The sequence below is a fragment of the Brassica rapa genome, chromosome A08, assembly GCF_000309985.2.
Source record: "Brassica rapa cultivar Chiifu-401-42 chromosome A08, CAAS_Brap_v3.01, whole genome shotgun sequence".
NCBI classification, from domain to species: Eukaryota; Viridiplantae; Streptophyta; class Magnoliopsida; order Brassicales; family Brassicaceae; genus Brassica; species Brassica rapa.
This window is the reverse complement of record NC_024802.2, coordinates 10590200-10606237: the sequence shown is the minus strand read 5'-3', so window position 1 is coordinate 10606237 and position 16038 is coordinate 10590200. Positions and strand designations below refer to the sequence as shown.

The 16038-nt window shown below is 38.3% G+C and overlaps 1 protein-coding gene and 1 non-coding gene across 5 annotated transcripts; both read right to left on the bottom strand.

The window, feature by feature from the left end:
* Nucleotides 1-3: 3 nt before the first annotated feature.
* Nucleotides 4-3553, bottom strand: LOC103833996. 4 transcript variants are annotated; one of them, XM_009110050.3, is made up of 13 exons: nt 2863-3553; nt 2710-2795; nt 2511-2617; nt 2308-2434; nt 2122-2216; nt 1881-2004; nt 1648-1728; nt 1461-1559; nt 1219-1383; nt 827-967; nt 699-746; nt 428-556; nt 4-366 (listed from the first exon to the last, which is right to left on the bottom strand). In XM_009110050.3, the coding sequence occupies exons 2-13, from the start codon at nt 2785-2787 to the stop codon at nt 133-135; spliced, it is 1428 nt and encodes a 475-aa protein (XP_009108298.1). In that variant the 5' UTR covers nt 2788-2795; nt 2863-3553; the 3' UTR covers nt 4-132. The 4 variants fall into 4 exon arrangements, with proteins under 4 accessions (XP_009108298.1, XP_009108297.1, XP_009108300.1 ...); XM_009110049.3 differs by having other exon boundaries at nt 2714-2795; nt 2863-3550; XM_009110052.3 differs by lacking the exon at nt 2863-3553 and having other exon boundaries at nt 2511-2620.
* Nucleotides 3554-11516: 7963 nt separating this feature from the next.
* Nucleotides 11517-11623, bottom strand: LOC117127626. The gene has a single exon (XR_004450646.1). It is a non-coding gene; the product is annotated as a small nucleolar RNA R71 (small nucleolar RNA).
* Nucleotides 11624-16038: the final 4415 nt, after the last annotated feature.

Sequence of the window (16038 nt, the reverse complement as noted above, 5' to 3'; positions counted from 1 at the left end):
ATATGATTAGGAATGTAGTCCATTTGCAATGACAATCGATACGGTAGTACATATTTGATTTGCTGCATGTGTACATGGCAAGATGCAGAGAACATATATAACAAATTTAGAGTATTTTGTTGAACTTTGTTGTTAAGGTTGCGAAGAACGGTGTCTTCCATGGTTTACTCGCTTTATGATGCCAAGCCTGAGTCTTTTGCTGAAAGCCTCTAACCTTTCCAGTTTCTCTCGTTTAGGCTTCTTTGCATCTGTTTCAACTCCTTTCTTCATTTTCTTCTCCTTCCTCTCTTCTTTTTCTTCTTCTTCTTGTTGTCTAGTGGACTCTATTGGCTTCTGTTCTGTGTTTCCAATATCAGCTTTCTCGACCTGGAAGGCATGAATCAGAAACTATCCAAACATCTTCGTATAAGATTCAAAGAACATTAACCTGATCACCCTCGCCGACAGCCAAGCTCTCATCTTCTTCAGAGCCTCCTAGTGAAGAGCATCTACCCCAGCTTTCCCTGTTAGAGCTTGTGAATGAACATCCTTCTTCAAACTGATCAATAGGCATCCCCTGCCAAATAACAACAGTCAAAACCTATAATGTCAGCAAGGTTCATAAAGGCTAACACTTGAGGGACTCCATTTAAAAGGAGCTCTAAGTCATCATATATATATATATATATTAATTGTGTGTTTCCACATGCTCCAGTTACCTCAGGTTCATCAATGTTCTGATCATTGTCTGCTACAAGCAAGTCATCCTGTTTCATTAATGATTTGATTTATCAAAAGGAATAATCAAAGCAAAAGAAAATAAAAATTCATGCAACAGAAAATATACAGTATCCATAATGGGCATGGCTTCTGAGATGAGCTCATTTGTTGGCTTTGTTGTTAGAGAGGCAGGAGGTGCAGAAGAAGAAGAACTTGCAACATCGATACATGCCGAACGAAGCCCAGAGATGATCTCATACAGAAAATTCTGGCAGTACAAGGAAAAACCAAGCAGTTAGATTCATGTGCATCATATTTCACCATGCTAACTGTAATTGAGATTAATCCATAATGCTGTGTGACCACAAGTTCTTAACCCTCATCTATTTTGAGCTACCTTGTAAGTGACTCGAGTAGAATGTCTAGGCAAGATCTTTATGTTTATATACTATCTAAGTGTAGACATATAAACAGACATGATATTTGGATTGCTTGATCCAGAGGAGGAGTGCAAACTACCTCGTCCAAACCAGCAGCGCTATAACTTTCAAGTTTAGATGAGCAAGCTGAAGAAACTTGAGGCGGGCGTAGAACATTGTAGAAGAATATTAACACTGAATCATAATAAAACTGCGGCCGTGAGGAGTTGTGATCACCATCAAACTTGATGATGTTTTTGTCTCCCTGCATTATAAGATTACTACATAACATTAAAAACAACACTGACATGAATGCAAAAAAGATAGCAACTTTGATCTAACCGCATAGCACTTGAGAATGTGGTCAGAGTGATGAGGTTGGATGAATTTGTCTCCGCTTGCATGCCCAAACAAAGCTGGAATAAAAGTCTTTGGTGAAACCTGGGGGAACAGAAATCGAAAAGCTCATGCTAAGATTATTTGGAGCAAATGTTGAATAAGAATATAGAAAGAGGTAACTAAATAACACCTTGAGACAATTGAGATCCATGATATTAAACTTGGCCTTTTTCTGAATTACTCGCCGCATGTACTGTACAGCCACTTTAACCTGATTGAAAAGTGAGATAAGAGTTTCAGAATGTCTACAGTATGCTATCATCATTGGAAGGGATAAGAGAGGGAACTATCTTCTTGGACTCTTGTAGCCATGTGAAGATATAAGCAATGAAGAATATGACTTGGGGGAAAAAGAGAGCATACTGTGAATTTAGGAAGTCTGATCTTGTAAACATCCACTAGTTCCATCATAAGATCAAATAAGTTTGAGAATGCACTGTCTAAGACCATTCCAGCAATTGAAGGATCTTCTGCTCCATAGAGAAGGCTGCACATTTCATTAACAACTTCATTAAATGATGAAGAGAGCCACACAAGGAACACATTCCAGATCACAGACATTAAGAAAGCTGATGAGACATTAAGAGCTAGTTCAAGAAGTAACCTGGTAACTGCACCCATAGACCGTCCCCAAAGTCCAATACGAGACACCTGATTGCTGCTTCTCAGGTAAGAAACCACAGTCTTGAGATCATCTTTCTAGCTTAAGTTTAACAGGCAAAAGGTTAGTGTAACTATTTGGAAGAGAAAGAGAAGGCTATGGAAGTAAGTAAGAACAAGGAAAACACACCTCATGCCAGCCAAGGCTAACATAATCACCATCAGATAAGCCAGAACCGGAGAAGTCAAGTGTGAAAACAGTAATGTTAGATGGAAGAAGAACCATTGCTGCCTCATTTGCATCTGCCCTACATCCACTGATCAAATGGAAGTTCTTATTCATCAAATATTCATTCCCAAGAAGAGGAGTGTGCAAAGTCTTTAGTTATGTACCTATTACCATGGCAGTATATAACGCAAGGAAGAGGAGTAGTATTCTCCAAAGAAGATGAAGGAATGTAGTGACTGCAACGCAAGGTGTGACCCCTTGAATTTGTAAGCTACTTCAGAGAAAAAACATAAGACCTTTAAGATTAGCCACATGAGGAAACCACTAATTGAAGAGAACAGTAACTGGTTTTGCACATCATACTTGCCTCCAAGTCTTGCCTTTTACACTTTGTGCCACCGATGCTAAAGTCCTTCTCCCACAAATACTGATCAGGATCATACTCAGCCCTGTTCCAACAGCTACCAATCAGTTGAATGCAAGAAAAGGTTGAGACTTTAGAGAAGCAAAAGGTACCTGGGAGGGCGAATAACAAAGTTGATGAACTGGTCAATCATCTTGAGTCCTCCAAGTACCAATGAACTCATGAGCTACCTAACTATAAACTACTCTGCATCCTACCTACACATTGCTTCGTCTTCAGCAAGAGATTACAAGTGGCAGCGAAAGCATCATGCTTTCGAGAAACCCATTTCCCATATAAGCTTCTGAGATGCTCAGATCCCCAAAGACAAGAAGAAAGTTGACAGCTTTTTTTGCTGAAAAGCAAGTAAGACCACCCAAAAGTTACCTACTACGGTATTACTAGCTGGAAGGGATTAAAAAAAGAAAGAAAGAAGAAAGCTTTATAAAGGGAATAATGACATAAGCCAGATCTTGAAATGAGTCAACACTTGAAAACTGAGATTTGATGAGAGAGGAACACTATTCAAAGGCCGCGACTTTTGAGAAGGGGAAATGAAAAAGGTAGGGATCAGGTTTCAGATCTCGAGATGTTGTCGAGAAAGTAACAAAGAAACGATGTTTATTTTGAGGGAGTTCGAACACGGGTCCTTCTGGTCACTGCCACTAATGCGTGCCTTTCGTCTCCAGCTCATCATGAGTGATGTGTGGATCTGTAAAGCTTAGATTATGTGTTTAGGAAAAGTCCTCGTCAGGTTGCTGCTCCTTTCCTCTCCAGCTCACTAAGTGACAGTGATATATGGACATGTCTCTTGCTCTGTAAATGTTAATCAAATTAAGAAAGTATCTAATCTTTTTAAAGTTTAGGGGTGATATTAATGTGACGTCTAACAATCAAATATACTTCATTTTAAGCATCATGTAATAATCATCTAGATGGTAGGTCAAATTTGTTATATTTGAGTTGTGAGATAACCATCTAAATCGTATTTCACAGTTACCAAATATATAGCTCCAAAATAATTCTTCTTGCAGATAAAATCAGCTGGCCCTAAACTAAACTCATGAACACCGGATTTATGCGTCAGAGCATTTATAAAAGAATATAAAAATATAAAAACATCAAAATCTATTTAGCAAAAAAAAAAAAAAAGACATCAAAATCTATTTGAGTAGTTCATGAGCAATTTTTTTGTTTTTGTGTATGCGCTCAAAACACAAGACTGGATCATAAATGAAAGAAATTATTATTATTATTTCACTAAACGAGTTTATTCTAAAAAAACATAGAATTAGTATATAACTTGGCGATTCTACCTTTTTCTACACCTTGTCATTTTAATTCTAAAGAATCTACTATTTAATTAATTAATTAATTATAAATGTTTTATCAAAAGAAGTAAATATACACTTATACTCTTAGGGTTAATTAATCTAGACATTAGGGTTTAAAGTAAAGGAGTGGAGTTTAGGGTTTAAGATTTAGGGTTTAGAGTTTAGAGTTGAGGAGTGGGGTTTTGGGGATAAGATTTCAAATTTTAAAAATTAAAAAAAATTAAATTTTTAAAATAAAAAATTCTATTTTTGTCATTTTAGTTTTTGGGGTCTATTTTTGTGACAAATTAAAAAAAAAAATCTATTTGAGAGAATTGCCCTTTTATCTATTGTTGATAAGTCATAAATGAAAGAAATTATTATTATTATTTCACTTAAATAGAATTTCTATTTTTATCTATTGTTGACAAGTCATAGTAGAACTATTTAATTAATTAATATGACATATTTGATTATTTAAATTAATCAATCAAATATATAACATTTTAAAAAATATTAATAATCAAAAAGATATTAATATCAAATCAATTTTAATTATAAATTTGAATTTCATTTTTAGTTATAACAAAAATTGTGCATTCTTGAGCCCTATCTCCGACTACCTCAGCACGAGAATCACAGCGCATTCTTTCTTGATTTTGGCAGATAAGTTGTGCATTCTTGAGCACTATCTCTGACTACCTCCGCATGAGAATCACAATGGATTTGTTCTTGACTTTGGTAAATGCAGCCCAACTCAGTCATCTCTTACCAGCCGTAGCTAATTTTAAATCGAAATACCCTCACAATTTTTTGTGAACTATCTTTAGCCATTGAGTGATCTGAGAAAAAAAACAGAAGCTGAGATTCAAGCACGAAAAAAGCCTAATGATAATTTTCAAATTGGATTGTGTTCATTGTTTAGATAGCCAAAACATTAAAAGATATTGCTCCAGGAATTTGCTGAAAGTAGATACCACTTCAAAGACCACAAAGTACACTCGTAACTTCGAATCTGATTTGTTTGTGTTTATCATGTGTTCATTGTTAAGTCGGCCAGAACTTTAAAATTTATCCTATCTCAGAGGAAGGAAATTGTGATTGCTCCAAAAATCTGCCGAAATGAGAATATAAAAATATAAAAACATCAAAATTTATTCGAATAGCTTATAAACAATTTTATGTTTTTGTGTATGCGATCAAATACATAAGACTAGATCATAAAAAAATATTATTATTATTATTATTATTATTTCACTAAACGAGTTTATTCTAAAACCGTAGAATTGTATTATATAATTTGGCAAATCCACACCTCTTTTACACAACTTGTCATTTTAACTCTTAAGGATAACACTGTTAAATCACCAACTTAGACAAAATGATGGCATGTGGTTCCACTCGAAGATATACCGAAGTTATGACATGTGAAGCTGATATTGGTGCACGAGAGACTGCATACGTCATTAATATCCTTCATGTTATAGAGGAACGGATATTGGATTATATATGATTTTTAAAAAATTTCTTGGTATTATCATTCTAGCTGGAGAAAATTTTAGGAGAAGAGACGAAGAGAACGATGTATATGTAAGATTTGCAGTGTATAAAAAGAAGATTTTGAAGATAAATCAAACGAAAAAAATCTACTGCAAACCAGACTAATAAAAAGAATGCAAGTAGGAAGTAAACTTGCAAAGTAATTAGTAATCAGCCACAACAAACTCTGAACCTAAAAAGACTAAGGCGAGCATCCAAGAACATTAATAGTCTTTGAGCTAAGTCTAAAATCAGCTATAAAGTGGAATCATATCCTAGAAAACTCTCTTCCTAAAGAGGAAACATTGCACACATACCTGTCATATGTGGAGTATTTGTAGTTCCCTATCATGGAGTTGAAAGACACTCTTGTACTTCGGCAACTACATTTATCCATGATATTTTTCGTTCAGAATTTATTTTGTTAAAAAATTAATCTTTTAAAACAGATTATATGTATTTTAATAGGACTAATAATATATAAAATTTTTGAACTAATTTAATCATAATATCTGTTGATATCTTTTCATTTAATATATATATATATACATATATATATATATATTAAATTTTTGAAAGTCTGTTTAAAAATATTTTTAAAAAATCTTAATTTTCAAAATTATTATACATTAATATATTCAGTTATCGTTTATAAAATGAAAAATAAATATTTTATCATATTTTTATCTATTATATCATCACAATCAATCATATTAAAAAAATTTATTATGTTGATCTGAATATTTTAACAATATCTTAATTTTCAAAAAGTTTATATAAATATTTTCACTAATTTCGTAATTAGCAATGAACTATTATTATGCATTAATATATATATATATTCAGTTATTGTTTATAAAATTAAAGATAGAAATTATGTCTTACTTTATCTATTTTATAATCATAATCAATCATGTTAAATTATTATATTGAACTAAATATCATAAATTATATTAAATTGATAAATTTTATTTTCATATTTATGTTAAAAATCTAATATGATGACATAACGTCTTAACATTAGCATACTATATAATACATGATTAAAAATTAACATATCTTAGATTTTTGTATATACAATAATATATTATGTAAAATGAATAAACGTAAGAAATATTGCAAAAAAAGAAATCCATTTCGAGGGGGGGGGGGTAAAAATAAAACATAAATTAAATACAAAATAATTTTCAAAGATGATTTTTTTCATGCACATATTATTTTGTTTAATAATTAAATGCAAATACAATACGGTAAATATATAATAAAAACAACAAATACATGTGAAGATTTTAAACAATCAATTATTTACAACATGTAAACTATAAATTATTGTATTTGAAATAGTTATAAAAACATTTAAGTATATGATTAAAATTGAAAATGTATACCACTAATTATCTAAAGTAAATATATATATGCATATAAAACTTACAATAAAACGCGCATGGTTGCGCGTGTCAAGATCTAGTAACACTGTTAAATCACCAACTTAGACAAAATGATGGCATAGTGGTTCCGACTCGAAGATATACCGAAGTTATGACATGTGAAGCTGATATTGGTGCAAGAGAGGTTGCATACGTCATTAATATCCTTCATGTTATAGTGGAACGAATATCAGATTATATATGATTTGAAAAAAAGATCTTGGTATTATCATTCTAGCTGGAGAAAATTTTAGGAGAAGAGATGAAGAGAACGATGCATATGTAAGATTTGCAGTGTATAAAAACAAGATTTTGAAGATAAATCAAACGGAAAAATCTACTGCAAACCAGACTAATAAAAAGAATGAAAATAGGAAGTGAGCTTGCAAAGTAATTTGTAATCAGCCATAGCAAACTCTAAACCTAAAAAAAAAACTAAGGAAAACAACCAAGAACGTTAATAGTCTTTGAGCTAAGTCTAAAATCAGCTAAGTGGGATCATACTTTTGAAAACTCTCTTCCTAAAGAGCAAAACATTGCACACACATCTGTCATATGTGGAGTATTTGTAGTTTCATATCATGGAGTTAGAAAGACACTCTTGTACTTCAACAAGTATATTTATCCAACATGTAAGAACCACTTAGTTAGTGTATACTAAAACTAAGATAGTACAAAGAGTTTTTGTTTTTTTGTTTTGTTTTTTGAAACACAAAAGAGTTTAAACTACAATGCTCGTTAGAAAATGTGACAAAAGTTAAGTGATTTATGTTGGGATAAATAAAGAATGCAAGTTTCACATCTCTTATTGAAACATAAACATTCCTTTGTACCTAACTTTTTTAAGGAAATTGTCAAATATGATTCATAACTTGATTTTAAACAAAAAGGTATATTCCAATTTGAACAAATGCAAAACTAATCCAAATTACTAGTGAAATTAAAACTCCTTATGACAAAAAAAAACAGAATGTGATCTGATATCAGAATTAGTTGGAACTCTCTCTCCTCTACCGACAAACTCTCTCTCGACAAACAACAACACAGACGCGTGCATCTCACCCTCCGGCGTACGGCCGGCGCGTCCGCGCGAGTGCCGGGGCCGGAGGGGTCTCTTCTCCCCTTTCCTTGTTTTCACCTTTGCTCTCGATCGCATCTGTCATCCTTTGCTCGATATGCTCGCGTTTCTAGGATGGAGCTCGCAGAGACTGGCGGAAGCTTCAGTCGCGAGGAGCTGATTCTGGTCGAGGTGGTTCCTTCTCCGGACCTGCGGCGAGAGTACAGCGAGGCTGAGCGGTTTAGAGTCGGTTTTTTTGGGTTTTGGAGTGATTCATTTTTCTCTCTTCGGATCTCTCCGGTGTTTGTCGTCGTGGAGTGACAGCGCTGGGTCTTGTCACGGCTGGGCTCGTGGTGGTTCGCTGCTGTAGATCCTGTGTCCCGTGCTTGTTCGGTAATGGTGGTGGTTGCTTAGGGTTTCTTCGGGTCGAAGAGATTCTGGTACCCATTCGCCGTTATCAAGAGTGCTCCGGTACTGTATTGGTGTTGGAGGCTAGGTTGACAGCGGATGTAATCGTGGTGAAAGTGTCCTGCTTGATTCCTCGTGTGTGTGTTTCTGGTTACGTTTTGATGGGTCGTCTATGGCCATAAGGAGGTTTCAAGACGCACCACAACTCTTTCGGAACTCTCATTCCCGGTGTCCTGTTTAGTTTTTTCTCCGGGAGTTTAGCGACGGCTTCTCTTGAGGAGTTTAAGTCTCTTGGACTTAATTGTTGTATCATTCCTTTGGCTCAAGGGATGAAGTGTTAGCAGTCAAGGAATTGGTCCTTTGGTTCTCAAAGGCCATGGATGCGTAGGCGGTGCTCGGGAGTCATTTGCCGTCTCCGAGTCAGCATCTCGTCAATGCTCACATCCCGGCGCCGTAGTGTTCTATGGTGGTGTAGCTGACTTTCTTGCAGGTTTTAGGGACTGCTTTACAGGATGTGGCGGTGGAGACAACCCACTTTTCTGCAGGTTTCGTTGATGGCTGAAGCGAGTGCTTACTCGTTTTGGGAATCGGTTCAGGCGTCGTGTGGCGCTTCATTCATCCCGGCTTTGGTGGCATTAGCAAGGCATTGGTATGTACTTGAACTCTCCCCTTTGGCTGTCTTGAGCTTCATTGACAGAGAAAGTTATGAGCTTTGTGGAGATCATCGGAAACTAGCTACTCCGGAAACGTTAAGGGAACTCCCGGCATCCAAGGAAACAAGGAGAACCTCACATTCCCGAGAATTATGTTGATGGTTGAGAACTGATATCTTGCATATTTACATTGTTTTATCCATTCATTCATAAACATTTTCATCATATAGATTAGGATTTAGACATGTTTAGGTTGCATTTTGCATACATATGTCTCTATCAGGTATTTGAGTACCACATGGAGTTTCTGGAGACATTTGGATGCATTTGGAGCTAAAAAAGGAGTGTTTAGAGTGGTCATTGGGCGAGCAAGGCATGGAGTGACCAGTCCGGAGCGACACCACCAAGTCGCTCTGACTTCCCTATTGGAGCGACCTTACCAGAGCGACAGGGAGAAGTCGCTCGCGGTTTCATCACTCGGAGACGCGAGAACGAGCCCGGAGCGACCTCCCGGAGCGACACCACGAAGTCGCTCGCATCTCACACCCCTCTCGGAGCGACCTCCCAAAGCGACACCCCGAGGTCGCTCGCGTCTTTATGGAGAGACGACACGAAGCGAAGCCTGGAGCGACCTACCAAGGTCGCTCCCGATCCAGAGCGACCCGTTGGAGCGACACACCAAAGTCGCTCGCGACCTCTCGCCCGGAGACACCAAAAATCGGCCCTGGAGCGACTTCCCGGAGCGACACCTGCAAGTCGCTCCGCGTTATTTTGCTGCCGAAAATCATGATTTCTTAAGGACCTTTTTGCAATTTATTTTGGACGTTTTGCACTTGGAAAAACCTATGTTTTAAACATCTTTTGTAGCCACCAGAGGCAGATTATCTTTTATCTTTTGATCTATTGAGAAATACACAAGAACTCTCTTGAGAAGTTCATCTCTTGGATTTTGATTGTTATGTTCTTGTGTTATTGTTGATTTCTTATCTATTTCTCTACATGATTAATCTGAAATCCAATATGGGTTTAAGAGGAATCATGGAGATTAGTGAGTAATCACCTTTTGAATTCATGGGTTAGGGAGATTAAGGGTGATTAGGTTAGAGCTAGGATGTTTTAGTGTAGATCATTCATATTTCCTTGCTAGTAGAGTAATCATAATGCATCTTCTGAGTTGGCCACTCAGTTGTTGATCCTTAGGCATTTCTCACCCGAAAGGTGTTCGATGAAATGCCCGAGACAACTCTCCTAGGCTTTTAGTATACTTTGCCAAAGACATTTGTTGTTAAAGGTGCTAAGATAGCTAATAGACTTGTTAGTAATGATTGCTTTCATATTATTCAACCAAAGACATTTGATGTTTGAGATATGTTAGCAAATGAGCATTCATCTAGACATAGAGCTTGCTTAGAATTGTGTCTAGGCTTAAGGTTGATAGTTTGATTGATCATTTGCCATCCTTAGTTCGATACTTGATCACCCAAGGTCTAATCCCTATGCCCATGAGTTCTCTTTTCCCTTAGTCAAGAAAGTATCATTCTGTTATTGCTTTTTAGTTTTAGTCATAGTTTAAAACCCATCTAAATCATTGGTTGCACTTAGATTAAGTGAGTACTTGCATTCTCAGTGCTTTGATATCCCTCAGAACTGGTTCGACAATCTTCTATACTACAACATTTGTCTTAGGAGCCTTGAAAACTCCTAACATCAAATTGGCGCCGTTGCCAAATTCTGAGTAGATTTGAACATTGAGATTTAGTCACTTGCTTGAGACTAAGTCATTTTTATTTTCTTTTGTTACTGATTCTCTTTCTTCACCTCCCTTTAATCTACAGGTGTATGAACTTGAGGAGCAGGGGTCCATCAAACCTAGTTCCAATAGCTGCAGACATCAGAGCTTTAGAGAGAGAGTGTGCTAGAAATAGAAGAGAAGAAGAGCAACAGGCTCACTTGCAGAGATTGAGTACTGATATGGGAGACATACCTCAAAACCAACAGCGAGCAGCTCGACCCATTGGCACTTACGACCGCCCCAACATTCATGGTCATAGATTGGGAATCCGAGCACCCGCTGTGGCAGCCAACAACTTTGAGATCAAATCAGGACTCCTCAACGTGATCGAGAACAACAAGTATCATGGCTTGGCTCTAGAGGATCCATTTGATCACTTGGACAGGTTCGACAGCTACTGTGGGTTGTCAAAAACCAATGGTGTGTCCGAAGATGCCTTAAAGCTCAAGCTATTCCCTTTCTCTTTGGGGGATAAGGCACGTCAGTGGGAGAAGTCTCTACCCAGTGACTCCATCACTACTTGGGATGACTGCAAGAAAGCATTCTTGGAGAAGTTCTTCTCTACTTCAAGAACTGCTAAGCTGAGAAACGAGATTTCCAGCTTTCAACAGAAGAACTTGGAAGGCTTCAGTGAAGCCTGGGAGAGATTCAAGGGCTACCAAGCTCAATGCCCACACCATGGCTTTTCTAAGGAGAGCTTACTGAGCACATTCTACCGTGGTGCTCTTCCTAAGTACAGAGCCAGACTGGATACAGCTAGCAATGGGTTCTTCTTGGGGAGAACTGAGGAGGATGCAGAAGAGCTGGTTGACAACATGGTAAAGAGTGATGCAGTCTACAGTGGAGACCACGACAGAGGCAGTAGAACAGATGATAAGCAGACGAGGAAAGAGATCAAAGCTTTGGAAGACAAGATCGACCTACTCATTGCTGAAAAAGCAACCCAAGAGCAGCTGAAGTTTGTTGGTAACTCCAAGCAGGAAGATCCACTTGCTGTCAATGAGGTTGAGGGTTTGGAAGGTCAAGAGGAGTTGTGTTTCATCAACAACAATGGTAGCTGGTACAAAAAGGAGCCCAACTTTCAGTACAACAACTACCAACAGAAATCCTATCCCAACAACCAACAGAGTGGTTATCCGCCTAGAAACAACCAGCAAGGCAGCTATCAGCCTCAGCAAAACCCCTCGTCTGGTTCCTCTGCTCCTCAAGAGAGCAGCACTGATACCTTACTGAAACAAATCTTGGAGTCTCAGACTAGAAGTGAGAAGCACGTTGGTTATGAGTTGAAGAACCTTCATTCCAAGATTGATGGGAGCTACAATGAGCTCAACAACAAATTCTCACACCTTGCTTCTACAGTCAGAATTTAGAGAATCAGTTTGCTTCCATGAACACTCACCAGAATCGCCAGCAAGGATCTCTACCTGGAAAATCTGACCAAATCCCAAGGAGGCCAAAGCTATCACCCTTAGGAGTGGTAAGCAGTTACCTCCTAGAACCCTCACCAAGGATGCTGAGAAACTAGGTGAGGGGGTTGCCATCAACATAGATGATGAAGTGGTGATTGTTGATGAGAAGATCAATGACGAGATCTTGGAGAAGATAGTGGAAGCCAAAGGTAAAGGAAAGGTTGGGGAAGAGAAGAAGACAGTAAAAGATGGTGAGGTTGTTACTCCAGCAAGTGAAAGTTCTTTTGTTCCTCCTCCCTATGAACCCAAACTTCCATTCCCTGGTAGATTCAAGAAGCAGCTGCTAGAGAAGTACAAGGCTCTGTTCGAGAAGCAAATGAGTGAAGCTCAGGTTGCAATGCCCATCATCGATGCTTTCATGTTGATTCCTCAATACAGCAAGTTTTTGAAAGATACTGTAGCTGCAAAGAAGAAGGAGATGGAAGGCATGATGATTCTTACCCATGAGTGCAGTGCCATCATCCAGAGGCTTGATGTTCCCGAGAAGTTAGAGGATCCAGGAAGCTTCACACTACCTTGTGCTCTTGGACCTATGGTATTTGAGAAAAGTCTCTGCGATTTGGGAGCTAGTGTCAGCTTGATGCCTTTGTCTGTTGCAAAGAAGCTTGGATTCACTCAGTACAAGAAGTGTAGACTCTCTCTGGTGTTAGCTGATCGTTCAGTGAAGTATCCTGTGGGCATCTTAGAGGACCTCCCTGTGAAGATTGGAAGGTATGAGATACCTACAGATTTTGTGGTGCTTGAGATGGGTGAGGAGGCTCAAGATCCATTGATTCTAGGAAGGCCATTCTTAGCTACAGCAGGAGCTATTGTTAATGTGAAGGAGGGCACGATTGATCTCCATTTGGGTAAAGAGAACATCCTCCACTTTGACATCAAGAGGAAAATGAGGAAACCAACTGTGTTCGGGCAAGCCTTCTACATTGAAGAGATGGACACCCTGCTGATGAGCACCTTGAAGAGTTACCACCTGAGGACGACGAGGAGGGAGCATCTCCCTCTACTCATTCCCTATAGAAGGTAACCCACCACACTCCCTTGTATATACCATTTCATTTTTGCATATTAGTCTTCTTTTCGGTATCTCTCTCTACTTGACGACACAGAGACTGTGTAACTCAAGTTTGGGGGAGGTACCAAGTATTTGATCATGTTTGCTTTGATGTTGTTTCATTGAGTCATGCATGGCATACCTATTTGCATAGATAAAAAAAAAAAAATCAATCATTTAGTTTGCATCATTTGCATTTTTAGGAGAGTCTAGAGCATATAGGTTGCATTCACTTGCATTGGGAGCAATGATTTTGAATGCCTTGTAAAGAACACTACGTTGCACTTGACTAGCTTTTGCACCTCTCAAAAAGACTTGTATGTTTCGAGCCTTGAAAACTCTTCCTGAAACTTGTTGATTGCTGAAACTCAGTCTTTGAAGCCAACTACAACCTTATTTGAACTGAATGAACTTAATGCTTCTTGCTCATGGTCCCTTGTGTACTGAGTCATGGCTATACACACTTGAGTTGTCACATCCTTTATGCCAATCTTGTTTTGACAAACTCTAGTGGTAGACCACTCCCAAAACCTTTCCCTCCTTTTAAGCTTTCATTGTTTGATGAGTGAGGCCTTCTTCGGAAAGTCTTACATGTGCATAATGTTGAAAGTATCGGGAACGACAATGCTTGATCTTCATTCTTGCTAGATTAGGCACTCTATTGTCTAGCTATAGGTGGGGGTGAGTGTTGTGATTATGATTTGGGAGCAATGAAAAAGGAAAAGAAATGACTCTTTGTGTTTAAGTGAATTGTTTTATTGGGATAAGTAGAAAAGCCTCTAGCTCAAGTTTTGAAAAGTCTTGGCCCCAGCCTAAAAAAAAAAAAGGGAAAAAAAAAAAACGAAAAAAAAAGAGAAAAGAAAAAAAAAAAAAGAAAAGAAAAAAGGGGCTAGCAAAGTTGTTAGGAGTTAAGAAATGTTTTGAAGTTGTGAAAAAATCCCTTGTAGATTTCAAAGAGAAGGAGTTAAAGTTCTTAGGATCTTTTGGTGAGAGATGTGAGTTGGGTTTGACATTGGGAAATGATTGTGTGATTTGTATGTTTGAGAAAGGGTAGAACAATGGAGATTGAGCATTGTATGCATGAGTTGGTCCCTTTCTTAGATATATTATGTGCAATGTCAAGGCTACTTGTTTTGAGAGTAAACCACCTTAAAGATCATATGTTTTGAACCTCTTGAATCACTTGAATAAAAGCCTTCCCTTACCCAACCAAATGACTTGGACCAACTGACCATTTGCAAGAATTCACCTGATGTTTTGTGCTTAATGAATGTGAGAGTTGGTTGATTTGAATGTGTGGATGCTTGATGATGAGTGTAAGAACAAAAAGAGTTAAGATAGGCCTAGAGAAGCTAGAGTGTAATAAGAGAGTGTGCTAGTTGTGTTTCTTTTGGCTATGTGCTCCCTCCTTCAACCTCTCTCCCTATGAGTTCTAGAAAGTTCACTTGTGGACAAGTAAAAGAACAAGTTTGGGGGAGTTGATATCTTGCATATTTACATTGTTTTATCCATTCATTCATAAACATTTTCATCATATAGATTAGGATTTAGACATGTTTAGGTTGCATTTTGCATACATATGTCTCTATCAGGTATTTGAGTACCACATGGAGTTTCTGGAGACATTTGGGTGCATTTGGAGCTCAAAAAGGAGTGTTTAGAGTGGTCATTGGGCGAGCAAGGCATGGAGCGACCAGTCCGGAGCGACACCACCAAGTCGCTCTGACTTCCCTATTGGAGCGACCTTACCAGAGCGACAGGGAGAAGTCGCTCGCGGTTTCATCACTCGGAGACGCGAGAACGAGCCCGGAGCGACCTCCCGGAGCGACACCACGAAGTCGCTCGCATCTCACACCCCTCTCGGAGCGACCTCCCAAAGCGACACCCCGAGGTCGCTCGCGTCTTTATGGAGAGACGACACGAAGCGAAGCCTGGAGCGACCTCTCAGAGCGACCTACCAAGGTCGCTCCCGATCCAGAGCGACCCGTTGGAGCGACACACCAAAGTCGCTCGCGACCTCTCGCCCGGAGACACCAAAAATCGGCCCTGGAGCGACTTCCCGGAGCGACACCTGTAAGTCGCTCCGCGTTATTTTGCTGCCGAAAATCATGATTTCTTAAGGACCTTTTTGCAATTTATTTTGGACGTTTTGCACTTGGAAAAACCTATGTTTTAAACATCTTTTGTAGCCACCAGAGGCAGATGATCTTGGATCTTTTGGATCTATTGAGAAATACACAAGAACTCTCTTGAGAAGTTCATCTCTTGGATTTTGATTGTTATGTTCTTGTGTTATTGTTGATTTCTTATCTATTTCTCTACATGATTAATCTGAAATCCAATATGGGTTTAAGAGGAATCATGGAGATTAGTGAGTAATCACCTTTTGAATTCATGGGTTAGGGAGATTAAGGGTGATTAGGTTAGAGCTAGGATGTTTTAGTGTAGATCATTCATATTTCCTTGCTAGTAGAGTAATCATAATGCATCTTCTGAGTTGGCCACTCAGTTGTTGATCCTTAGGCATTTTTCACCCGAAAGGTGTTCGATGAAATGCTCGAGACAACTCTCCTAGGCTTT

Bases quoted from the DNA above. Each gene is read 5' to 3' on its own strand.
- LOC103833996 (XM_009110049.3), bottom strand. From the start codon at position 2,933: ATGAGTTCATTGGTACTTGGAGGACTCAAGATGATTGACCAGTTCATC. The intron at 2,217-2,307 runs GTGTGTTTTCCT...AACTTAAGCTAG, and splicing joins TTAGCCTTGGCTGGCATGAG to AAAGATGATCTCAAGACTGT. The intron at 1,384-1,460 runs GTTAGATCAAAG...CTTATAATGCAG, and splicing joins ACATTCTCAAGTGCTATGCG to GGAGACAAAAACATCATCAA.